The sequence below is a fragment of the Bacillus rossius genome, assembly GCF_032445375.1.
Source record: "Bacillus rossius redtenbacheri isolate Brsri chromosome 4 unlocalized genomic scaffold, Brsri_v3 Brsri_v3_scf4_2, whole genome shotgun sequence".
NCBI classification, from domain to species: domain Eukaryota; kingdom Metazoa; phylum Arthropoda; class Insecta; order Phasmatodea; family Bacillidae; genus Bacillus; species Bacillus rossius.
The window spans coordinates 31,871,461-31,895,174 of NW_026962011.1; the positions used below are offsets into that span (position 1 = coordinate 31,871,461).

Genomic DNA, 23,714 nt, shown 5'->3' on the forward strand with positions numbered 1-23,714 from the left:
AAATATATGTTTAGAACCTTTTAAAAAGAAGCATTTTGTCAGACAAAATTCTATCCGCACTAGCGAATACTGCGCGGAGTGACGCGGGGTAGGCTGCAAGGGAAGGAGGTGGCGAAACAAGATGGCGTCGGCGCTGACATTTCGGGGGAAGCCCCGAATCGCTCCCTTGCGACGTCCCACGGGGGCCTGGCGGGGCCGCGCATCATGATTATCCCCCCGCCGGGGCCGGCGGAGCGTGACGGCGGGCGACGAGTGCTGGTCCCTGGCGGCGGCCGCGGCAGTTAATAACCTGCGCTGCTCCCCTCCGCGCACAATGGACCCGCCCGCCACCCCCGCGCGCGCACAATGGACTCGCCCGTGTTTATGGAGCCTGACGGCTCCGCGCCGGAGCGCGCGCGCTGTTATTAATTTCGCATCGCATTTTATTACGAGGAAGGGGAGTGGGAGGAAGGAAATTGAAAAACAGTTTTTTTTTTTTTAATTATGATCCTCGCTCTAAACGCTTCGCGATGTGATCGAATTTCTCTTCAGGCACTCCCAAGATACCGTGGTGATGAAAGTGGGGTGGAATTGTGCTTTAAATTACGGTGCGCTACGACGAAGATTATTTGGTCCTAACAAAACACTGTTTGCAACCAAATCTACATATATGGTTTATCGGAAATCTATATTCCGTTACCCAGATAAATCAATTTAATCGATTCGGCCTGGTAAAATAGGTATTGTAAATTAATTATTTATTTGTGTATGTTATATACGGTTTTTTAGTTGAAATAAATACAGTTACAGGGAGGTTTTAAGTAATATTCAAGGCCATGCCTGAGAGTGTTCAAGTCACCAACAACTAGGAGTATCAGATTCCGAGTTTTCCAGGCGAAGAAAATCAGTTTTTCATCCAAAAAAACTCTATCGAGTAATTCCTGTTCCTTCACACTCACTTATCGCAATTTCGTTTCATTGATGCTTTTGCTTAAAAGGCCCGAGCTGTAGTCGCCATACTGTACATTTAATTGAACTAAATATCAAGTTTTGCTAGTGATTTGTGTGAACCTAATTTTTTCTTTGTTTGTCACCACAAATTATACATCTAATTTTTTTTAATACCACATTCAGTGTACAGTACTGAAATAAAAGTTTTGCACCACCCAGTTATTTTAAAAGTATTTTATGTGTGATTTACAAATTTCTGGCTTTGTTTCGGTTAGGTTTATTAAGGAAAGTGTGTGTTTTGATGACATAAAATGTGTACTTTCACTCACTGTTTGCAGTAAAGTGTTGATCAAAAACGCTTGCACAGTAATCCAGGTGGTGCAAAAAATTATATATATATATATATATATATATATATATATATATTTCATTTGTGTACTTATTTTATTTACCAATATAGACTAACCCTCAGTCATTTAAAGAATGTAATGATAAAAATTACAAATCAAGACAAAAATTAATTAAGCTTATAATGTGGAGGGTAGATCCCAGAAAGCATGCCAAACGATTGGCGGGTGGTAATGTTGGACAGCAACAAATACATTTTTCGGCTGTTCTTCGACGGAAGTCACGGCTGCTGGGCATCTGTACGCGCGGTTCTTCTGCGCCTGCGCTCAGCGCCCCGGCCAATGGCATCGCGCGGCCGCGAGGGGGGCGGCCAATAGCGCTGTCCGGTGGGCGGGGCTCGGGACGACGCCGCGCGCCGACTCCACCCCTCCTCCCCCTCCTCCTCATGCGGGCGTCGCGACGCCAGTCCTGCGGCCAACACTCCCGGCCGTACAACCGCCCGTGTGCATTTCTTTCCGCGAGACCGCGCCCTCTGTTGTTTTCGTTGCATGTCCGTACACTTTCAAACTTGAGTCGGTTGTTACTGTAAATCATCAGGAATGTGCTGTACAGACGAATCAAATTTAATAATTTGTGTATCTTTTATAATTTACGTAACTCGAAATATCGTCGTGTTACAATCTGCTGTTAAATCACGTTGTTTTGGGACAGTTATTCCTGACGCCACTTTTTAATGAGTAAGACGCGTGCCAGTTTTTTTTTTTTTTCAAAATTATTCAAGGTTTTTTTTTTTTTTAACATTTCCCCCAATAAACAAGGCCTAGTGCCTTTAAGTGCGAAGAAGTAGTGGATTATCACTGCATGAACTGAGTAAGAAGAAAGAGGTTGTGCTGCAGTCGACCGGTAAGAATCAGTCGAACTTTGTTTTCCTTTAATTTTTCCTCACTTTATATTTATCCATACACTCACTCGAATAAGAGCCCCGTCTACATGGGCACGCATACTGAGTGCAGAGCATTGCAAAAAAAAACTACGCGATTTGATAACTTTTCAAGATGTTACAGTGGTGTCTGTTTACAAAAAAATATTTAGAAATACGCTGAGGGCGGATGAGAATTTCTGTTTCGGTATTTCGTTTTTAAACTGTATTTTTGGAAGAGTGAAAATGGCTAAAACGCGAGTTTTCAGAATAATATTTAGGCACGAAAAACCCTGTACATATTCCTAAAAGCGCTCAAGGAATTTGCATTGAACCTTCATCTTCGTTTCTTCGCCATTTAATGTTATGGTTACCGCTCAAATCTGATAGTTCAGAGCCTTGCGCTTAGAGGCGATACCGCTATGAAATACCAAAAACATCTCGCCTCACTAGGTGTGGTCCTTAAATATCACTATATTTGAATGGGTAGATGTTTTTGTGAAACGTCTTTAAAAGCGGTTTTTATACTTTTCCGTTTAGATTTTTTTTTATTGTTTCATATTTGCATTCTGCTAACGAAGCGAGCCTCTGTAACGAGGTCAATTTTGAATCACATAACCGTGAAATGAGTTTTTAGTTGATGTCGCCAAACGGGTGTGATCATGTGCTGTTTAAAGTGCAAATTAATGCAACCAAATGCATTCTAACTACGTTGGCATGTTTCCCGTGAGCCGCGCATGATTCACAAAGCAAATTGCTTGACAATCAAGCTATTTCGATATTTAAAAAAAAAACATGTCCTGATTGGATCCTCTGGATTCCCCCCTTCCCCTCCCCGATCAAATACAATTTATTGAAGCAGCTGCCCTGATTGAAGTGTTGGCAAAAAGACGCCGCGTGTTGGCCTTGACGCTGACTCCAGACACTCGCGTGACGTCAGCCGACTGTCGAGTGAACTCCTGTGACGAAGTCTGGGTGTTCGCCATCGACGCATTTCTCGCTGCATGCCTGATCGACGTCGGTCCGGCCGCTTAGGGGTCGTCCATTAATCATGTGATGTTTTTTTAGCAAATTTTTAACCCCCCCCCTCCCCCCTAGTGATTTGTGGTGAGGTTTTAGACTAACCCCCCCCCCCCCCAATAAATCACGTGTATTTATTTGGTACAAAATATTTTTAAAAATTTCAGAATATTATCTTTAAATATAGGTATAATCTAATTTAATTCTGGAAAATTAAGCACAGTGATAAAAGTGTCCAGACACACATTAAGGTTGCAGGTTTATTCTCACTGGCATAAAAATAATGAAGGAAAGGCTTATATGTGATTTACGCATGTATTCGACGGAAAAATCACAGTCTTACTGGTGACTGGCAAGCCGAGCCGGGTGGTTCATGTTGCGGCAAGGCGGGGATATTGTTGCCTGGCTACGGCGAGTCAAGGTCACGCATCGCTTTTCGGTTTAGTAGAAATCGCGCGAAAAAATAAATACACGTGATATCTCTCTACACCCCCCTCCCCCCTTGTGATATTTCGTGATTTTATCCGACCCCCCTCCCCCCCCCCCCCTTTCGAGCCTCACGTGATTAATGGACGATCCCTTACGTCCTTGCGTCCTCGCGTCGATCAACTGCGACACGCTAGGCCGAGATCGCAAGAGCGACGAACGACTTCTGCTGAAATTTTTTTTTTCTCTCAATTTTTAAATATAGATGGAGAGATTTTCAGCAGCGCAGTGATAATAAAAAAAGAAGTGAGCAATTTTGTCTGATAATTATCTTCCCTTAACTCTTACCCATTATGAACAATTTAACTACAATGATGTCAGAACGCGTTATTTTACTTTTATAAAATGTTTTAGTAATTTGCTAACGGTTTTTATTCGTTGTTCATGTTATTTTTCTAACCATTCAAGCGCGTGGGTTTACCAATTCCATACAGTATACGTCAAACTTAATAAATATTTCAAGAAAGATCAAAATAAATTACATATTTCTAAAAGGATGCATACCTCGGTCCCCTTGACAGAATTGTGTGAGAAACAAATAATATATTTTTTTTTAAGTTTCATATTTAATGAATAAAATAATTCCTTAAATACAGATTTTGAAGTATTATGTATACAATTTAAATATATGCATGTCCGTAGACACGATGGATATGCGAAATAAATATTAGATCCAACATACATGGATAAGCATTTTTTCAATGTAAGTCCTTGCCATAATAAGCTGTGGAGATTCATGGGTAATATTGCCCTAATGTTTTCGACCTGGGCGAAAAAATGAACTTTACGTTAGGCAAACGGTTCATTTTAACTTGCTCTTAATATAACATAAACAAAACTATAGCAAATTGTTTGAATCTTGTACTTTTGTAACGCCTACTTTACGTGAATAAAAGGGTTCCTGTAGTTTTTTAGTCACTGAATTGCATTGATATGTCTATTACTTTAACTGATTTATACTACCTCAAAAAATTTACTTATAGCTGATTGCTGATGCAACAGTCAGTATACCAAATACTAGCAATATTAAAGTTAGTAACTGGCATTTAATTTGTTTCCAATCACTGATTCGTATCCAAGATTAAAGTAACACTGAGTGTGGCTGCGATAACAAATAAAAACAGCTGGGTGCTGCTTCTGTGCACAGGCGCCTTTCGGATCAAGCAGCTTCGCGGACCTGCTGTCCGCGCCCTTCCCCGACGACTCCGGCGCGCTGCCCGACGACTTCGACCCTTTCCGCGAGCTGGCGCCGCAGCAGTTGTCGCCCAGCCACGAGTCTCCCGGCCTGGCGCCCCTGCCCAGCTTCCAGGTGCGTGGCCCTGCACTGCCCTCCAAGGAGAACACACACTCCTCTCTGTGTTCCTTCTCCTTGGCCTGGTGCCTCTTCCCAGCTTCTAGGTGCGTGGTCCTGCAGTGCCCTCCAAGGAGAACTCACACTCTTCTTCGTGTCCCTCCTCCTTGGCCTGGTGCCTCTTCCCAGCTCCCAGGTGCGTGGTCCTGCAGTGCCCTCCAAGGAGAACTCACTCTCTTCTCCGTGTCCCTCCTCCTTGGCCTGGTGCCTCTTCCCAGCTCCCAGGTGCGTGGTCCTGCAGTGCCCTCCAAGGAGAACTCACTCTCTTCTCCGTGTCCCTCCTCCTTGGCCTGGTGCCTCTTCCCAGCTTCCAGGTGCGTGGTCCTGCAGTGCCCTCCAAGGAGAACACACACTCTTCTCCGTGTCCCTCCTCCTTGGCCTGGTGCCTCTTCCCAGCTCCCAGGTGCGTGGTCCTGCAGTGCCCTCCAAGGAGAACTCACTCTCTTCTCCGTGTCCCTCCTCCTTGGCCTGGTGCCTCTTCCCAGCTTCCAGGAGCGTGGTCCTGCAGTGCCCTCCAAGGAGAACTCACTCTCTTCTCCGTGTCCCTCCTCCTTGGCCTGGTGCCTCTTCCCAGCTTCCAGATGCGTGGTCCTGCAGTGCCCTCCAAGGAGAACACACACTCTGTGTCCCTCCTCCTTGGCCTGGTGCCTCTTCCCAGCTTCTAGGTGCGTGGCCCTGCACTGCCCTCCAAGGAGAATACACACTCCTCTCTGTGTCCCTCCTCCTTGGCCTGGTGCCTCTTCCCAGCTCCCAGGTGTACGGCCATTACGTAGACCCTCAATGAGCCAGTGAGATTTTGCCCATTGCAAGAATACGCCGTGAGATAGACAACTACACAACGTTTCGGCTGAGCGGGTGGACGCATCTCCAGGGGCACAAAGCAGAATCCCGCATAAGGCGATTATACAGGCTATTACCAAAGTTCCTTTGCCTAGAGCTCTATCCTATCGTCACTGAGTACACCATCCACACATTCAAACTGAAAAAAATATGCTTTTAAAAAATCTGTGTTATTTATCTACTTGGTGACTTGTTTTGCATGATTCTACTACAAAAACGAGACAATGTGGCAGTATGTTGCTTCCCTTACATGTTGGGTACATAAGAATAAACAGAAGGTAAGGAAAATCAGATGTAAATTATTTAAATGAGACATTATTCGTAAGAATACATAGAAACACAGAAAGTGTCAATAATCAAAACTATAATATTTATGTAAAATTAAATGTAATATAAAATTTGTAGGAATAATATTGTTGTTTTTTTTTACATTTTAGAAAGGCAAAACATAATGTCTTTTTACATTATTATTGTAAATAAAATGTATACGTGCAGGATGAATTTAATACTTAGCACTTCACATTCAGCCAGAGTAGCCATGTTAAGTTTCCGTTACCACTCAGCTACCGTGGCTCCATTTTGCCGATAAGCCGTTTTGCACTGAATTTATTAATTTGTAATAATTAATTAAATAATATAACAAGAGTTCTGAAGCCACCGGTGGCTTCGATACGGTTCCGAAAACATGGCGTGGGCGAGAAAGACCTTAAAACACACATACTGGATTTTGAAGTCTCACACGCACGGCGTCTGTGATTTCTGCAGTGTGCCGCTTCCCAAAGAGGTCACAGCACATACATACTCTCCGACCTCCGTGTCTGGATATGTGGCTCAAACAGAGCGGTGCTCGCGAGAATTCAGTACGATGGACAACATTAGAGAGAATTTCTGAGTTTTGAAGAAAGTGTTCAATGATCTGCCGTAAATCAGGAGGTATAAAAATACACTCATTAATCTTATTATCTTACTATGGGTTTTCCGAGGGGAGGGGGAAGCACCGCTTGTAAAGTGGTTAATTAAAAACTCACCTGTTTGGGTTTACGAGGTCAGATGTCTCGGATACAGGTTTATTGATGGTCAGGTACCAGTGAAAGGGTTTCCTTCCAAACTCTTTGGTTGAAAATCAAGTAAGAAGTTGTGGAAGTTGTGGTATTCCAGAATATTCCAAGCGTCGCGGTCTCACCTGCGAGATTAAAACTACTTACATCGGTGTTTTTTTTTATCACGCGCGCGGCATCTAAATATGCAATTAATTACAGGCGTAGATTCTTATCGAAACAAAATTGCCACTCTGGTTTCAGTCACGTGAATTTTTTAAGACTGTTACCACTACGGATTTTTTTTCTTATTCGCGTGTTCAGTTGGCACCAGTTATTAATTCCATTTTTAATGCTCCTGCTAACTCGGCACACATACGTTGTGTAGAGCTTTAGAAAAAACCACGCGATTGAAAAATTGCTCAAGATATCCTAAAAACATTTAAGATTACGATGAGGGCAGATGATTAGCTCTGCTTCCACATTTCGTTTTTTAAACTGCATTTTTAGAAGAGTGAAAATTGCTCAAACAAGTTTTTCCGTGATAAATTTTATGCATAAAACACCCAGCAAAGATTCTTGAAAGACCTCGAGGGACTTGCGTTACAACTTTAACTTCATTTATCCGCCATAAAATGTTACGGTTACCGCTCAAAACTCTTAGATGTCATCTGCATGAAGAGAAGGCTGCGCGTAAACCCACAGCCTTGCGCTTAGAGTCGATACCGCGCTAGAAGCACCAGCGACCGTCGCACTTATCATCCCGCTTCACTAACACAGATACTCTCCTGGCCAGGCATCTCTGAGCCATCTTTGAAATTCTCAGGAGAGGCTGTTCTCTGTGTCTGTGGTCGACGAGTTGTCGCGCGTCGCTTTGACGTGGCGGTGGTCTCGGGCTTAGCTGTCTTTATGGACACGGGGTCAGAACTCGGCCTAGATCCCAACGTAGTGGAGGGTGGTGGGCTTGGAACCGAACTTCAGAGCAGGATTACACATTTGTGAACACCGAGCCGATGCCGAAGAGGATCCACCCGACAGTGATCCTAGAAGAAACGTCGCCAGAAAAACCCTGAACACATTCGGAAAAGAGTTATCACAGAACAGCTCTGATAATAAACTTCAGTTATGTAAAGACTGCTTATTAGTGGAGTAGGTAGTTTTATAGGTTTTTTGCAATAGAACTTGGCTGAATAGTCTCAGTTACACAGTTTCGTATTAGAGTGCATGTAAACATTGTTGAAGGATAGGATTGTGGGTACACGTAAATAGTGTTGGAGGATTGTGGGTGCTAGTAAATAGGTTGGAGGATTTTGGGTACATGTAAACAGAGTTGGAGAATTGTGGGTACAGGTTGGGATTATGGGTACACGTAAACAATGCTGTATGTTGTGGGTACATTTAAACAGTGTCGGAGGATTATGAGTACGTACACGTAACCAGTTTTGGAGAGCTGTGTTGGAGGATTGCGGGTAAATGCAAACAGTATCACAGGATTGTGGGTACACATAGACAGTGTGGGAGGACAGGATTATGGGTACGGTGTCGGAGGATTGTGGGTGCACGAGGTCCACATGCAGTAACGGCTCGAGCTGACGTGTTGCCGCTCGCGGTCCGACAGGAGACGTACTCGCCGCGCTACGTCCGGCCGCAGACGTCCACCTCACCAGAGCTGACGAGCCTGGGCGGCTGGTCCAAGATGGACGAGGAGTGCTTCAACGTGACTCCCTACGCCAACCACCACCACCACCACCATCACCACCACCAGCACCAGCACCACCTACCGCAGCACCACCAGCCGCCGTCCTCGCCGTTCGACTACCCGGCGGCGGCGCACCACCAGCCCTACTCGCCGTACTACCCGCAGCCGCAGCCGGCGCCGCTGTCCCAGGACAGCTACTCGCTGCCGCACTTCCCCAGCGCGTCGCCCGAGCTGCAGCCGGCGGCGGGGGCGGCGCGCCAGAGGCGGGCGTCTCTGCCGCTGCAGCGCTCAGAGTCCACCAGGTACCGCCCTCTTCCTTCCTCCCGCTCACTTGCCGTTTACACTTGAGTGCTCCTGAGGTTTTTTAAAAGCTTCTCACGTGAGCTTCATTAGTCTCCCTTACACCTTCCCAGCAGTCAGTCCAGGGCATGAATGCGAGGCAGTTGTAGCGCATCCCAGCTAATCTGAAAAAATTCGTTGTCTGTAAAGTCGGTTTACGGACGATAGTTTAACGTGACAACGTCATAACAAAACATTGAACAAATTATTGCATACTTTTATGAATAAAATTGAATCACTTTTATTTAATTATCACTATTTTGTATGGATACAAAGGAGTGAAATGAAATCTACAATTTAATTGATAAATTTACTTTTATTTGCACTCCTTAATTCAAATATGTTTATTACTTTAACGAAGAGATCATTTTAACTATAACTTTAATACATGTTTGCTATTTGACTTCTTCCAATCTGTGTTATTCTGTTAAGGACAGGACGATGATAGGAAAAGTAGGAAACGAATGGGAGTGTTTCAAGTTTAATGTGCCTCGAAAAAGTCAAATCGATGGTTGTTCCGATCGCGTGGAAGAGAGATAGATGCGGCGCAAGCGTACAATGAGCGTAACGGGACAATGTACGTTACGGGACACTTTTTCGTGCGTGCTGCCGGCATTGTCACGTTGTCACGTCAAAAATTTTGAAACGCCATTTAACGGTCGTTCTTGACGACCCCACGCAGTTCAGTTCCACAGAGGAGACTCTTGGAGAGACGTGAGGAGGAGGGTCAGAATAGCTGGAGTGCGCTGCAGACGGCGACCCGACGTCTGTATGTGTCCCCTCCCCCTTGCAGCAGCAGCGAGTCGCCCAAGCTGCGGCCGGGAGCGCTGCCCTCGGCGTCCTCGAGCGCCTCGTCGTCCCCCGGGGGCGGCGGGGAGGCGGCGCCCGCGCGCCAGCCGCCCCCGCACGGGCCGGCGCCGCCGTCTCCCTCGCAGCTGTGCGCCGTGTGCGGCGACACGGCCGCCTGCCAGCACTACGGCGTGCGCACGTGCGAGGGCTGCAAGGGCTTCTTCAAGCGCACCGTGCAGAAGGGCTCCAAGTACGTCTGCCTGGCCGAGAAGGTGAGCAGCCACACGTCACCCACAAGCACTTCGTAACTTATAAAATACTAACTTAGAGCTATCATAACTTGTAATCCCTGTTCACACAACGCTGAACAAACATAACTTAGACACAGATTACCAAGTGGTTTGGAGACCACTAGCTGGAGGTCCCACTATCTCGCGAATAGATATATGTGCACGACCCCGTGAAATGTAAAAGAAAAAAATTTTTGTCAGAACGCTCTAGAGGTCATGATACCTGACTGGCGAGACAGAGATCCTGGGTTCGATTCCCTGCCAGGTCGAGGGAAGAGTCCATACCTGCTGTGTATGGTAGATGTCGGCAGTGGAGGGGCGCGTGCGAGCTGGTGGCGTGTGTCGCAGGCCTGCCCCGTGGACAAGCGGCGCAGGAACCGCTGCCAGTTCTGCCGCTTCCAGAAGTGTCTGGCGGTGGGCATGGTGAAGGAGGTGGTGCGCACCGACTCGCTCAAGGGCCGCCGCGGCCGCCTGCCGTCCAAGCCCAAGTCGCCGCAGGAGTCGCCGCCGTCGCCGCCCGTGTCGCTCATCACGGCGCTGGTGCGCGCGCACGTCGACACCACGCCCGACCTCGCCAACCTCGACTACTCGCAGGTGCGTCCCCCAGCCCAGCCGCGCCCGACCTCGCCAACCTCGACTACTCGCAGGTGCGTCCCCCAGCCCAGCCACTCCCGACCTCGCCAACCTCGAATACTCGCAGGTGCGTCCCCCAGCCCAGCCACTCCCGACCTCGCCAACCTCGACTACTCGCAGGTGCGTCCCCCAGCCCAGCCACGCCCGACCTCGCCAACCTCGACTACTCGCAGGTGCGTCTCCCAGCCCAGCCACGCCCGACCTCGCCAACCTCGACTACTCGCAGGTGCGTCCCCCAGCCCAGCCACGCCCGACCTCGCCAACCTCGACTACTCGCAGGTGCGTCTCCCAGCCCAGCCACTCCCGACCTCACCCACCTCGACTACTCGCAGGTGCGTCTCCCAGCCCAGACACGCCCGACCTCGCCAAACTCGACTACTCGCAGGTGCGTCCCCCAGCCCAGCCACGCCCGACCTCGCCAAACTCGACTACTCGCAGGTGCGTCTTCCAGCCGAGCCACGCGCTGCTGAACATGACGGAGCCAGCCAAGGGCGGATTACCGGAGGGTAATCGCTGCTATGAATTACCTCCCGATTAAATGAAGAAAGGATTTTTAAAAAAAAAACTTTTAAACGCATGTCTAATGCCACGACAACTTAAATTAATCGGTAGCACAAAGAAAATGAGAAATAATACATTTTCACAAAAAAAATCGGAACCTTCTTGAAATGTCAGGTGTGGCCTGGAGTAATTTGTTATAAATTCAGTTTACAAGTTATACTTCCTTAGGCGCGTTATAAAAAAAATGATTGAGAGTGAATCTTTACGATGCGCGCGCAACACGCATCAAAAATTGACATATAAAAAAGGCTTAATACAAATTAACATTATATATGTATGTGCTTTTACATCGTATACATTAGTGATTGATACTGAGTACTGGTCCATATGATTAAATAAAACATTTATTTATTTTGAATATTAGTGATATAAATTGTATTTATAAATTTTTTCAAGTGTAATTGTATGAGTGAAGTTATGTTTCTGTATTAATAATTTATTTGTATGATAAATTATTGCATTATTATAAAATACATAATTAAAAATAATAATTATCATATTTATTGATTCTGATTATTAATTTAAATGTATTTCGTTTATTTTGCTAAATTAAATAATTAATTTTATGCACATGTTTTTATATTAAATTAATTTTTGTTACAATAAATTCCATAATTAATCAGTGTCTTTAATAAAAAAAACAAGAATAACTTCTAACGCGCGTACACAAGTACACACACCTTTTTTATTTTAGTTCTGAGGGTTGGCTGGGGGGGAGGGGGCTATCGCCCCTCCCACAGGACCGCCACCGCTGCTGAAACTGAAGCTAACAATGACTAATGCGTTTGTTCAAATTTAGTGTGCGTTCCAGCTAGAGTGAACATTTTGGACTCGACTTCTGGCAGTTATTCCTGTCTAAGCCCGAGCCAAATTCATCTCAGATACAGCCTCTCTTACGTTTGTTCAAACTGCCATCGTACCAGGATAAGCGGTTTAGTATTCTTAAGACCACTTAGTAAGAGTTAAAAGGTGTTTGCCAATCACGGGTATATGATTGCGGTCAGTGGTGAAGGAAGGCGGCGTGTGTGTCCTCAGTACCGCGAGCCCAGCCCCGTCGAGCCGCCCATCAACGAGTCGGAGAAGATCCAGCTGTTCTACAGCCTGCTGACGACATCGGTGGACGTGATCCGCCAGTTCGCCGACAAGATCCCGGGCTTCGCGGAGCTGTGCCGCGACGACCAGGAGCTGCTCTTCCAGTCGGCGTCGCTTGAGCTGTTCGTCCTCAGGCTGGCGCAGCGGTGAGTGGCGTGCACAGCTCCCGAGGTCGGGCGAAGGGTCCCCTTGCTAAATGATGGGCCCCAGAGCCTCGGGGACATATGGAGGAACCTACAGTGAACTGAAAGGTATCAGGATCAAATAAAGGGACTTGGAGCGAAATAGAGAGTCTAGAAGTCAAATTAAGGGGGTACATGGTGAAATGAAGAGACTCGGGGTCAAATGAAGTGGTCCAGGGTGAAATGAAGAAACTCGGGCTCAAATGAAGGGATCCAGGATGAAATGAATAGTCTCGGGGTCAAATGAAGGGGTTCAGGGTATATTGAAGAGTCTCGGGGTAAAATGAAGGGATCCAGGATGAAATGAAGAGTCTCGGGGTCAAATGAAGTGGTCCAAGGTGAAATGAAGAAACTCGGACTCAAATGAAGGGATCCAGGATGAAATGAATAGTCTCGGGGTCAAATGAAGGGGTTCAGGGTATATTGAAGAGTCTCGGAGTCAAATGAAGGGATCCAGGATGAAATGAAGAGTCTCGGGGTCAAATGAAGTGGTCCAAGGTGAAATGAAGAAACTCGGGCTCAAATGAAGGGATTCAGGATGAAATGAATAGTCTCGGGGTCAAATGAAGGGGTTCAGGGGATGTTGAAGAGTCTCGGGGTCAAATGAAGGGATCCAGGATGAAATGAAGAGTCTCGGGGTCAAATGAAGGGGTCCAGAGTGAAATGAAGAAACTCGGACTCAAATGAAGGGATCCATGATGAAATTAAGAGTCTCTGGGTCAAATGAAGGGGTCCAGGGTGTATTGAAGAGTCTCGGGGTCAAATTAAGGGATCCAGGATGAAAGGAAGAGTCTCGGGCTCAAATGAAGGGGTCCAAGGTGTATTGAATAGTCTCGGGGTCAAATGAAGGGATCCAGGATGAAATGAGTCTTGGGATCAAATTAAGGCGTGAAGTGTGAAATGATAATGTATTCCAGTTTGAAGTTAAAGGACCCAGAGTGAAATAAAGAGTTGCAGGGTTAAGTTCCAGGATCAACATAAGGGTTACAGTTAAAGTTGAAGTATTCCAGTGTCAGTTTATTGGTTCCAGAGTCTCACAGACACTGTTGTCTAGTTAGTAACTTCCCCTCGGGTTGTTTTGGCCACAGGACGAGGCCGGACGACACCAAGCTGACGTTCTGCAATGGCGTGGTGCTGCACAAACAGCAGTGCCAGAGGAGCTTCGGCGACTGGCTGCACGCCATCTTCGACTTCTGCCAGTCCTTGCACGCCATGGACATCGACATATCAGCCTTCGCGTGCCTGTGCGCGCTCACCCTCATCACAGGTCAGAAATGCCGACACAGAGGAAATATGCACTTCAACGGAATAATTAAAATTTCGGTCACAACCTATCGATAATTTTTATTTTAGTAACGCCACAAATTTTACAAGCAATTGTTTTTTTGTGATGTCTTATTAGAAAACAAATTTCCTTCAACTGTAACAGTGCTTTTTAGGAAAACATGTAGGAGTTCTTCCCGTTAAGTTCCAAAAAATATATATATTCTTGGACACATGTAACTCTGATAAAAAAAAATTCCTATCAGATAAGGCGTGGTTTGTTTCGTCGTAGCCATTATCAAACAACCTTTCGGATGTATTTTCAATACATTTCATTCAACCACTACTACCACACACTTATACTATGCTTTTTTTTTCATAACTTTAACCAGGGTGGTACAAACGTTTATGCCATTATTGACCAAACATGGAAAGTATATAATATTTTATTATTTACAGAATCAAAATCTGAATGAAAACTTACACTGTTTGTATTTTGGTCACGTCCATATCCTTATAAGAGCGAACGTTACATCGCAACAAAAATTGCAGCAGTAATAATAAATATATCTAGTAAACAATTATGTGAGTATACCTGGGCGACGTATTTACTAATGATGGGTAAATCATCCCTAATGATGATTCAACTTGGCCAGAAGTAATTTGTTTAATACAACCTCAACAGGTGGTTTGAAAGATTGTTTTACCCGGGTGACAGGTTCCCGAGGGTAGTGCTTCCACTTAATTACAAACATGCATTAGTCCAACGTGGTTGGCTCTAGCTTCAACACGGATGTTGGTGGTGTGTCCCGCAGAGCGCCACGGCCTTAAGGAGCCACACAAGGTCGAGCAGCTGCAGATGAAGATCATCGGCTCTCTGCGCGACCACGTGACGTACAACGCCGAGGCGCAGCGCAAGACGCACTACTTCTCGCGGCTGCTCGGCAAGCTGCCGGAGCTGCGCTCCCTCAGTGTGCAGGGTCTGCAGAGGATCTTCTACCTGAAGCTGGAGGACCTGGTGCCCGCCCCGCCGCTCATCGAGAACATGTTCGTGGCCAGCCTCCCGTTCTGAGCGCGCCCGGTCCCGTCCGCCAGCCTGCGGAAACAACGTCCCATGTGTGCCCCGGATGATCCCACGTCCCTGAACAACACCTCGACGCCCTTCCATCGCAAGACTTCTCTCCTGAGTGGATGTCCGTCCCGTTGAGGCCTGCGTTGGCTGGAGAACAAGTCCTTTTGTGGATCCATGGGAAGTGCATCCTACGACAGGTCCTGCAACAGCTGACTTTACTGAAGACGATGTTGACTCGCAAACATCGGGGGATGTATCTTTCGAGTAGGCACCAGAACCATCGAGGGCTGAGCCAACCGGAGAACATGTCTCTTTGAGGATCCACGGAGCAGGTCCTAGAGAGCTGGCGTCCCTGAAGGTGACGTCCTTAGCTGTGCAGGTCCGTGCATGGGCCCCCGCTATGTAATATCTGGATACCTTGATCTCTTATAGTTTCTCCGTCAACCAAGACAGGTCTTCATCCAGAATATGTGTTCGTTCGTTCTGCCCATCTCTTCACCAAAGTGCTACATCACCCTCTCGATAGGGGCACGTCAAACGACTTAATCGCATATCTCTTATGGTCCTGCAAAAGGTTTGCTGTGAATTAACTGTAAGTTATCATCTACAGTTGGTTATTTAATCTCAGCTTGTCTTAATTTAAGTGAATAGAATTGATGTACTATTAACAATTCTTACATTTTGTTGTCGCAACAATGCTGGAAGTCTATTTCTTTTGTCATTAGAGGGGTATGGAGCTTTTGAAGCTACAAAGTACCTTAAGCCAGTTTTCTTGCCATGTGTCGAACAAGAGCAAAGTGACCGAGAAATTCTACGACTGATATGATAGTTTAGTCTGCACTTAGTTACCAAGGCAAAGTATTACCCGAATCTGAAGACAAGATGATTGTGAACTTTGTGACATGAATTACCGATTTTTTTAGTACTTTTATGGCCAGTTACGTCTCTTTATGTTACTTATCGAAGCTAGAGGCTAGACTTATTTTGACTTGTCGATTACGCATTCTGCTAACAGCTAGTTCCTTCCATAGACTTAATGACTTCATTGTGCACTTCCCAACTTTAAAAAGTCATTATTTTTAGCTGTTTAATGAAAGACTATGCGTGTATCGATGTTGTTGAAGACATTTTTTCCCAAGAAGCTGCGACTCGCAGTGATTTATTTTATTGTTTAAGTGTTGAGGACTTTCGGTGCTTTAGTAATTGTTTGCGGTTACTATCAATTATTATTAAATGTGTTTGTTTATCTAGGAATATATGTTCAGGTTAACACAGAGAACAATAAAGCTACGTCCATGTGTTATCGGGATTCTTCTAAGAAGAAAATTATCATCTTGTGCCAGAGTAATGTTTCCTTTGTGTATCTTTGTTGTGGTTCAGACAAACACGTTATATAAGACATCAACAATGAACTCGCATGTGTACGGCACATCATTCTCACTTGAACGACATATCTGTATAATTCTCTGTAAGTGTTGGACTGTCTATCGTTTGTGACTTAGGTTTCTTTTTTCTGTACCAACTGTATGCTCTGCTATCAAGGAAATAATATTTAGGCACCTAGATCTTACACACAAATGATAAATATGAAAAGACATCCACAGCTCTGTTGGAATATAGCTAGACATGTTCAAATTAAATAGTTACTTAAAACTTTATGTATAAAATTACTTTATATTTAAACTTTCTATAATGTTTGCAGTTATATAAACTTGCATGTTTGTATTACTTTGTGTGAAGATATTCCAGAAAAAGATTACTTTAAATGAGTCGAGTGTGCACCGCGCGCTTATTTTGATGTTTATGATAACTATACAATAATACTTACTTTAGTAGAACTGTTTTACTTTGCGGCTAATGCCACTGCTGTGCAGTACTAGCATACGAATAGGTATGAGGGCGTGTGTTAAAAGATAACAGTGGTAAAAATTATTGGAACTGCGTATTAATAGTATCTCAAGTGCACCTTTCTGACACGGAAATTGTATGTTCACAGGCTGTAGTCTTGACACTATAGTGCTCTGTAATGTGTAAATGTGTGTGCTGTATTACAATCTCAAACCAACCAATGCGTAAATGTCGTAGATAAGTTCTCGTAATTCATTGTTACCAAGTTAAGAAATTATTGTTTAGTACCGTAACCTGGGGTGAATGGGGACAAGAGGGTGAATAGGGACAGAAACTGGGAAAAACTATATTTATAATATATTTTGCTTAAACTAATGAGTATTAAATTTCTATATAGTAGACTACGTTAAAAAATTGTTTGTTTATCTAAAATAGCAAGTGCAATTGTATTCTGTAGCTTTTATTTCATGTTGGCAGCCCTAGTTAACAGCTGTTGAATTGGGAGGCCATATTGTGCCATCACAAATGTTGTTTGCTACAAGCTTATTTCAGCTTCTATGTTTTCTTGAAGTAAATGTCAGCTTTTAGTGTAGTCTGGTAAGTTTTTACACAAAAAATATTAAAGATCCTACTATTTTTAAAAAAATGATCAGTTGATTTTTATCAAGCTTGTAATTTCTTCATAAAAATGGGGTGAATGGGGACATAAAATCAACTTGTATACAAATCACAAAAATTTTGTTGTTACAGTTTTTGTTATTAGTCATATTATTAAATTGAATTTATTATAACTAACATTATTCAGTTCTATATTTTGTTTTGTAAGTTGTAATTTAGGACTTTACTTTCTTTTTCAGTGATTAAAATGCCTAGAAAATACAAAAGGGATCCTCGTTCAAAAGAGCATCGTCCTATAGACAGGAAAAAGGTGAATCTGGCAGTGCAAGCAGTTAAAATGGCATGACTATTAGGAAGGCTGAAGAAAAATTTGGAGTTTCAAAGTCTGCCCTGCATCGTTATTTGAAGCAGTTTAGAGACAATGAAGGTAAACATATTGATTTCAAGAGTAAGCGTGGTCAGACTTTGCTCCCTTCAGATTTTGAGAAGGATATTGTTGAGTGCCTCCAAACGTGTGCTGGATGGGGATATCCTCTAAGTGAGTTCGACTTATGCTGTTTTGTCAAATACCACTCAGACAGAGAGGGCAAGACCATAGCAAAATTCAAAAACAACATGCCTGGCTATGAGTGGGCACTTCGCTTTTTAACTCGACACAAAACTGACCTCTCTCAAAGATTATGTCAAAACATTAAAAGGAGCAGAGAAGAAGTCTCACCTGTATCAATAAGTTCTTTGATGAACTAGAAGCGACTACAGATGGCATACGATCACATTTAATAATTAATTATGATGAGACAGCACTCTCTGACGACCCAGGCCGATGGAAACTCATTTTCAAAAGAGGCTGCAAGTACCCCGAACGAGTAATGAATCGGAGTAAAGCAAGTGTATCTGTCATGTTTGCTGCAACTGCTTCATGTTTGCTGCAACTGCTTCTGGGAAGATGTTGTCTCCATATGTGATTTACAAGTCCACATATTTGTACGATTTGTGGAGTGAAGGTGGACCTCCTGGAACCTTTTACAATCGTAGTAAGTCCGGTTGGATGGATGGCAACTGCTTTCTCGACTGGTTCAAACGAGTTATCATCCCATACTGTCGTCGATTCGAAGGAAAGAAACTTCTCATAGGTGACAACTTAAGCTCAGACTTATCTCCTACAGTAGTCAGATTATGCGAGGAAAATTAAATCTTGTTTGTTTTCCTTCCTCCAAACTCGACACATCTGACACAGCCTTTGGATGTCAGTCTATTCAGGCCTCTCAAGATGAGCTGGAGAAAAGTTATAGAAGAAACTAAGGCCAAGGCTCAAGGAAAACACAAGCCATTTGATAAGAAATATTTCCCTTCCCTCCTGAAAAAGACCATGAATTTGATGGATAGGGAACTTGAACATAACATCCAGGCTGGATTTGCTAAGGCAGGCATTTTTCCTCTCAACAGGAAAAGGGTGCTCGACAAGCTACCTGCTTGACATAATAAGGATGAACAAAAAGAACAGACTGTAGACAGCAGCCTAACAGAATTCCTAAAAACTATGAGGTATGGAACTTCTGATGAAGAAGTAACAAGGGGCAGAAAAAAGAGACTAAATGTCCCTGCAGGGCGTAGTGTGACAGTTGCAGATTTAGAGGGATCTGATACAAATGATTCTGAATCAGAACATGTGATGTCAGAACATGATGAATTGGTTTTAAATAGACACGCATCCAGTGAATGTGAGATACCTAACGGCAAGGAAGGAGAAAAAGATCCAACAGAAGGGGACTGGGTAAAAGTCAGATTTGCATACGATCGGGGCATCAAGATTTTCATAGGAAGGATAGTGAAGAAATTTGAGACGGATGAGCACCGGTACATTGGAACATTTCTGCGGCAATCAACCAAGTGCTCAAACATACCTATTTGTTTTTCCCAATGTGCCAGATGAAAGTGACTTCTCAAAGAATGACATTTTAGCTGTCCTGAATGAACCAACTGTGCGCAGGGGACATTACTCATTCACTCCAAATCCACTTTCGACTTGAACTCAGTGTAAATTTGAGAGCAGTTTCATGATTCTTATAATTATTGACATGTGTTCCAAATATTATTAGTGTGCATTGATCATTGCTATAAAGATTTTTTAAGCAGAACAATATTGTCAACATTTCATTAGGAGCCTCCTTTCATTAAATAAAATAGAAAATACCATGTAAAATTAAATAATTACTATTTCCTTATTTGGTAGTACAAATGTAAATGTCTGCTTGATGCTTTGTAAATTATGTCCCTATATACCCCTGTGATTTAAAAATAGGGACTACCATTAATGATACACTATTGTCCCTATTAACCCCGACATTGGGGTGAATAGGGACACCAATAAAAAAATTAATATATGTTAAATGACCGCAGGTATCAAACTTTAATAACAGGCTATGAATAGCTTAAGGGGAGTGCAAGAAGGAAAAAAAACTGTCTGTTCACAAAAAAATTACATTTAAAAGTTACTTGTAAAAACAATTAAAAACTGTCCCTATTCACCCCAGTTTACGGTATAATCAATGGTATATATGTAATATGTTCTTTGCTGGAAATATTTTCTAAGGGAGCATATACATAAATATAGATATATTTTATGTACAAGATGCTATGAGAGAGTATATTTTACACGAGGACTGTAGGGTGATATTGCGTGTGAATGTTGATCGCGATGGACACGAGTGGGTGGAGGACTAAAAGTGACGGAGGCTTCTAGCGTGCGGAGAGTTCGTTCTTGATAACACTTTTTTGTATTCCTCTACAAATACAACTTACCTTGTTTCGTATCAAGTGATGAAAACCAAAGTTTGAAAGCGAGCAACAAAATGTTACCATTTTTATTCAACCAAATGCTGTATTGTGGCACGTGCTAATCTCAAACTATTTTGACTATCGTTTGGAATAGTTTGGTGCTATATTTTTTTATTTACGTCTGTAAAAAGAATTGCAGATTTTAAAACATATCTTTCTATTGGTCGAGTGTCTGTGATAGTTAATATTATTATTATTATTAAATGTGTTTTTTTTTCTGGCACATAACGTACAAGATATATTTATGAAACAAATTTGAATTTTTGAATATTTATAAAAGAAGCAAAATATTTTTATCATGTTTGTTTATTTTCTTTCCTGAAAATGATAACTTATGAAAAATTTTGTCCTAAAGTGAGAAGTAAAGTAAACTTAAGTACTCTGAGGTAAATGGTAGTGCCATTATAGTGACTGTGAATAATCTTTTCAGTTTGCAAGCTGCAAAAGAAAATGTTATCAAAATTTTCGTCATATGTTTATGAAACTTTGTCTATCTTCAGTCCTGTCGAAACATTGAATACAAGTCCACAGTGACTGGCCTAATAATTATAGTTTACATGTTCCACAAAGATGTTGGTCGATTTTATAACCTCAAAATCTGTAATAGCTCTACTACAGAAAGTATGTTGTACTACTTATACCTTGCTGAGTCATAGACACTGTTTAAATGTTTTACAAACAATTTTTTACTGCCTTGACATTATAGATGCTGCCTTTTTGAGACATATATGACTGTACATAATGAAATTTAAAAAAAAAACACAGTTACCATGGGGCTGTAGCAGTTTACTGCGATGGTCTCAAGTTGTTTGTTGTTAATCTGAATGTGGATTTAAGTGTAGGTGTGTACTTTCGGCTTCTAGTTGTTTTCCTTCTCTTTCTTTTGTTTGTTCCTCTAGTTTTGAAAAGACAGATATTTATATTAAAATTGCGTATTTCACAACAATGCAAATTATCTATTAAATGAGTCGAAATTTGTTATTTTATGTGTTAAAAGTATTTATATTTTGATAACTTCTTAAGTGGCATTTATCTAAATATGTGAATTCCATATGCACGGTTAGTTTCCATTACTACAAGAATTATATTGTTAATTGAATGAGAAATTAAAACGTTTGCATTCAAATTTCGTGTTAAATGTTTTTTCTTCGGAATTTCATACAACAATTTGCTGTTATCAAGACGAGATTAAATCATTTTTATCGCGTAAAAGAAATAGACTTGTTTCCGCGACGACAATTTAAACGCTTCATGGAATTCCCAAGTGATTGTTTCGGTCTTCGGTCCATCTGAATGCACAGGGGTTGCCTCTTGAGAAGTTACGACCCTCTGTAGTTGAATAAGTGTGCCGTGTTTGCATGTAAGTGAACAGGCTGTTGGGATCAAATCGCATGAACTCTCCAAGAAAGTATTTTCAAAATTCTCTGGAGGCTGCAGTGGGGACCAATGAGAACTCTGGTGTTCATGTTGTTCGCAGAATTGATATCATGCATGTTGTATTTCACAGTTCTGTGCATGTTAGGACCGAGAGCTGCGTTCATTGGCCGCTGACGGAGAAATATTGAATGAGTTTCGCGCAATCTGGTCCATTTGATGCGGGTTTGTCATTAGTTTAATGCCGTGAAGAGACAGTGAGATGAGCTGCGATCCATTTGAAGAATAAAAATTAACGCACCTGTGTTTTCGAATTTGGTCTGTCGTTAAATGATATCACGTGATTATTCGGCTTCTACCGAAGAATGTTTTGGAGTCTCGTTTCATGGATGCGGTTGTCTTCTCGTAAAACTCATTTTTGCCTACGTGTGCACATCGTCTGATGTTGCAAATTATTTTTAAGTGGTGATTTTTAGAGAAAAAATGTTCGATTTTGTTTCAAAAAATTTTGACAAATATACTGCTTCGTCAAATGAACTTTTTTTCTTCCACGCGTTTATAGGTTAAGTAGTATTCGTGACCCTTTTCGCCACAAAAAGACAAGAGGAGTAATTTTTTTTTGTGCAGGCAATTCTAATACATACCGTGGTCTCATTGGCTCTATGAAAATTGGTGTAGTACATGGCTTTCTCTCTCGTGGGAAGGTAAAGGGTACCAAAAACCTTTTATTTCCTGGTTGTTTCCATCGAGTGAAGCACATTCGGACTGCAAGCACTACATTTCAAAATGCATGAACCCCACAGCCTGTAAGCACCATCCAACACATGGACTTCAACAATCATCAATCTGATGTACCTACCATTGTGGAATACATCGTTTCTGTACCATACATCACTGCGACTAGGACTTACATTTATTGTTTACTTTTACCTTAGGTAACTAATTTTCTTTCGTGAATAAACTTTGTGTCACCTAGACAGTATCTATACTTTCAGAGTACCTTGTGTTTAATGATGTCTACTTTTTAAATATATTGCATTGCAAAAGATTAAAATGTTGTATTTTCTTTTGTTTCCACAGTTTTCACTATTTTATACTCAGATAAAGACATGTTAGCATAGCGCAGTTATTTATTTCAGTATACTTGAAATTTAAGTAAAAATTAAATGTTACGTGCACGTACTTTATCACTGGACTTATTATTTTACAATAAATCAGTCCCCGGCTTAATAATGTGTGTCGAAGCCTATCTTGCACGTTAACATACATTTAAAAATTTATTTTTCATGTCCAAGTGTGGAATTTTGCATTTTAAAATTGAACTGTTGAATAATTAGGAAAATTCTGAATTTTTTTTACTTTTATAGCAAAAATAAATTTAGGGTAAAATACATTTCTGATTGTACAAATATCACCAAACGTAAACTTTAACATAAAATATTTGCTGGTTTCAAACAAAAATAAAGTGGTTATCATAAGAACGCTGTACAATAAATTCTGAATTGTTGGATAGCATTAAGTAATGTCTAAAAGCCAAATATTTTTAAATCAAACACAGTTCTAAGTTTTGAAGGTTCTAGATTAGAATCATTTAACTTAGCGATTACGAGTATTGTATTGTGTAGTTAAATTTGGATGATGTTAGCTACAGCTAAACGGTTCGGTATTAAAATATTTCCCATTTATATGTATAACCTTTTATACGTTTTTTTTTTAGTGGAATGCGTTTATTGCATCTAAATTTTTTTATATCGTATGTACCTTCTAATTTACCAGGGAAAATAACCACGGCTGTATTACCTTCGTTATGTCATTCGTACGTTCATAGAACTTTGATAACGATTTCTTGTTCTTGTAAGCCCTTTGTTCTACTTTTCTGATCATGAGGAGAGATTGTTTGGAATTATTTTGACGAATAAAACACTTAACAGCATTAAGATACTAGTTTGTTTGTTTTTTTGTACGAAATTTAAGTTCATCTGTGTGTTTAAATTATTTGAAAGGTAAAAATCATTATCCTTTACCACTGTAATTTTTTTTAACGATTCTTGTAAAGATATGAAAAACGGGGGAGGTTATTTTTTAAACTTGGACTTAATATCTAGTCGACAGCGAGGTCATAGAGACGGTAGGTAACAGCAACGCAGAGCAAGCATATTGGGGAAGGGATAGGCAGCGACCTAAA

General features: G+C 42.3%; 1 protein-coding gene across 4 annotated transcripts in view; it reads left to right on the plus strand.

Annotated features, from left to right (window-relative positions):
- Positions 1-22,583, plus strand: part of LOC134541943 (probable nuclear hormone receptor HR38) — a 77,996-nt gene extending 55,413 nt beyond the window's left edge. For 3 of the 4 annotated variants that reach the window (XM_063385696.1, XM_063385695.1, XM_063385698.1), the window contains exons 3-9: positions 4,851-5,012; positions 8,550-8,932; positions 9,763-10,030; positions 10,397-10,642; positions 12,278-12,480; positions 13,605-13,783; positions 14,595-22,583. In XM_063385696.1, the coding sequence (XP_063241766.1) occupies positions 4,851-5,012; positions 8,550-8,932; positions 9,763-10,030; positions 10,397-10,642; positions 12,278-12,480; positions 13,605-13,783; positions 14,595-14,851 (1,698 nt within the window). In that variant the 3' untranslated portion in view covers positions 14,852-22,583. The remainder of the gene's footprint in view (positions 1-4,850; positions 5,013-8,549; positions 8,933-9,762; positions 10,031-10,396; positions 10,643-12,277; positions 12,481-13,604; positions 13,784-14,594) is intronic. The other variant, XR_010076704.1, reaches the window with a different exon arrangement.
- The last annotated feature ends 1,131 nt before the right edge of the window (positions 22,584-23,714 follow it).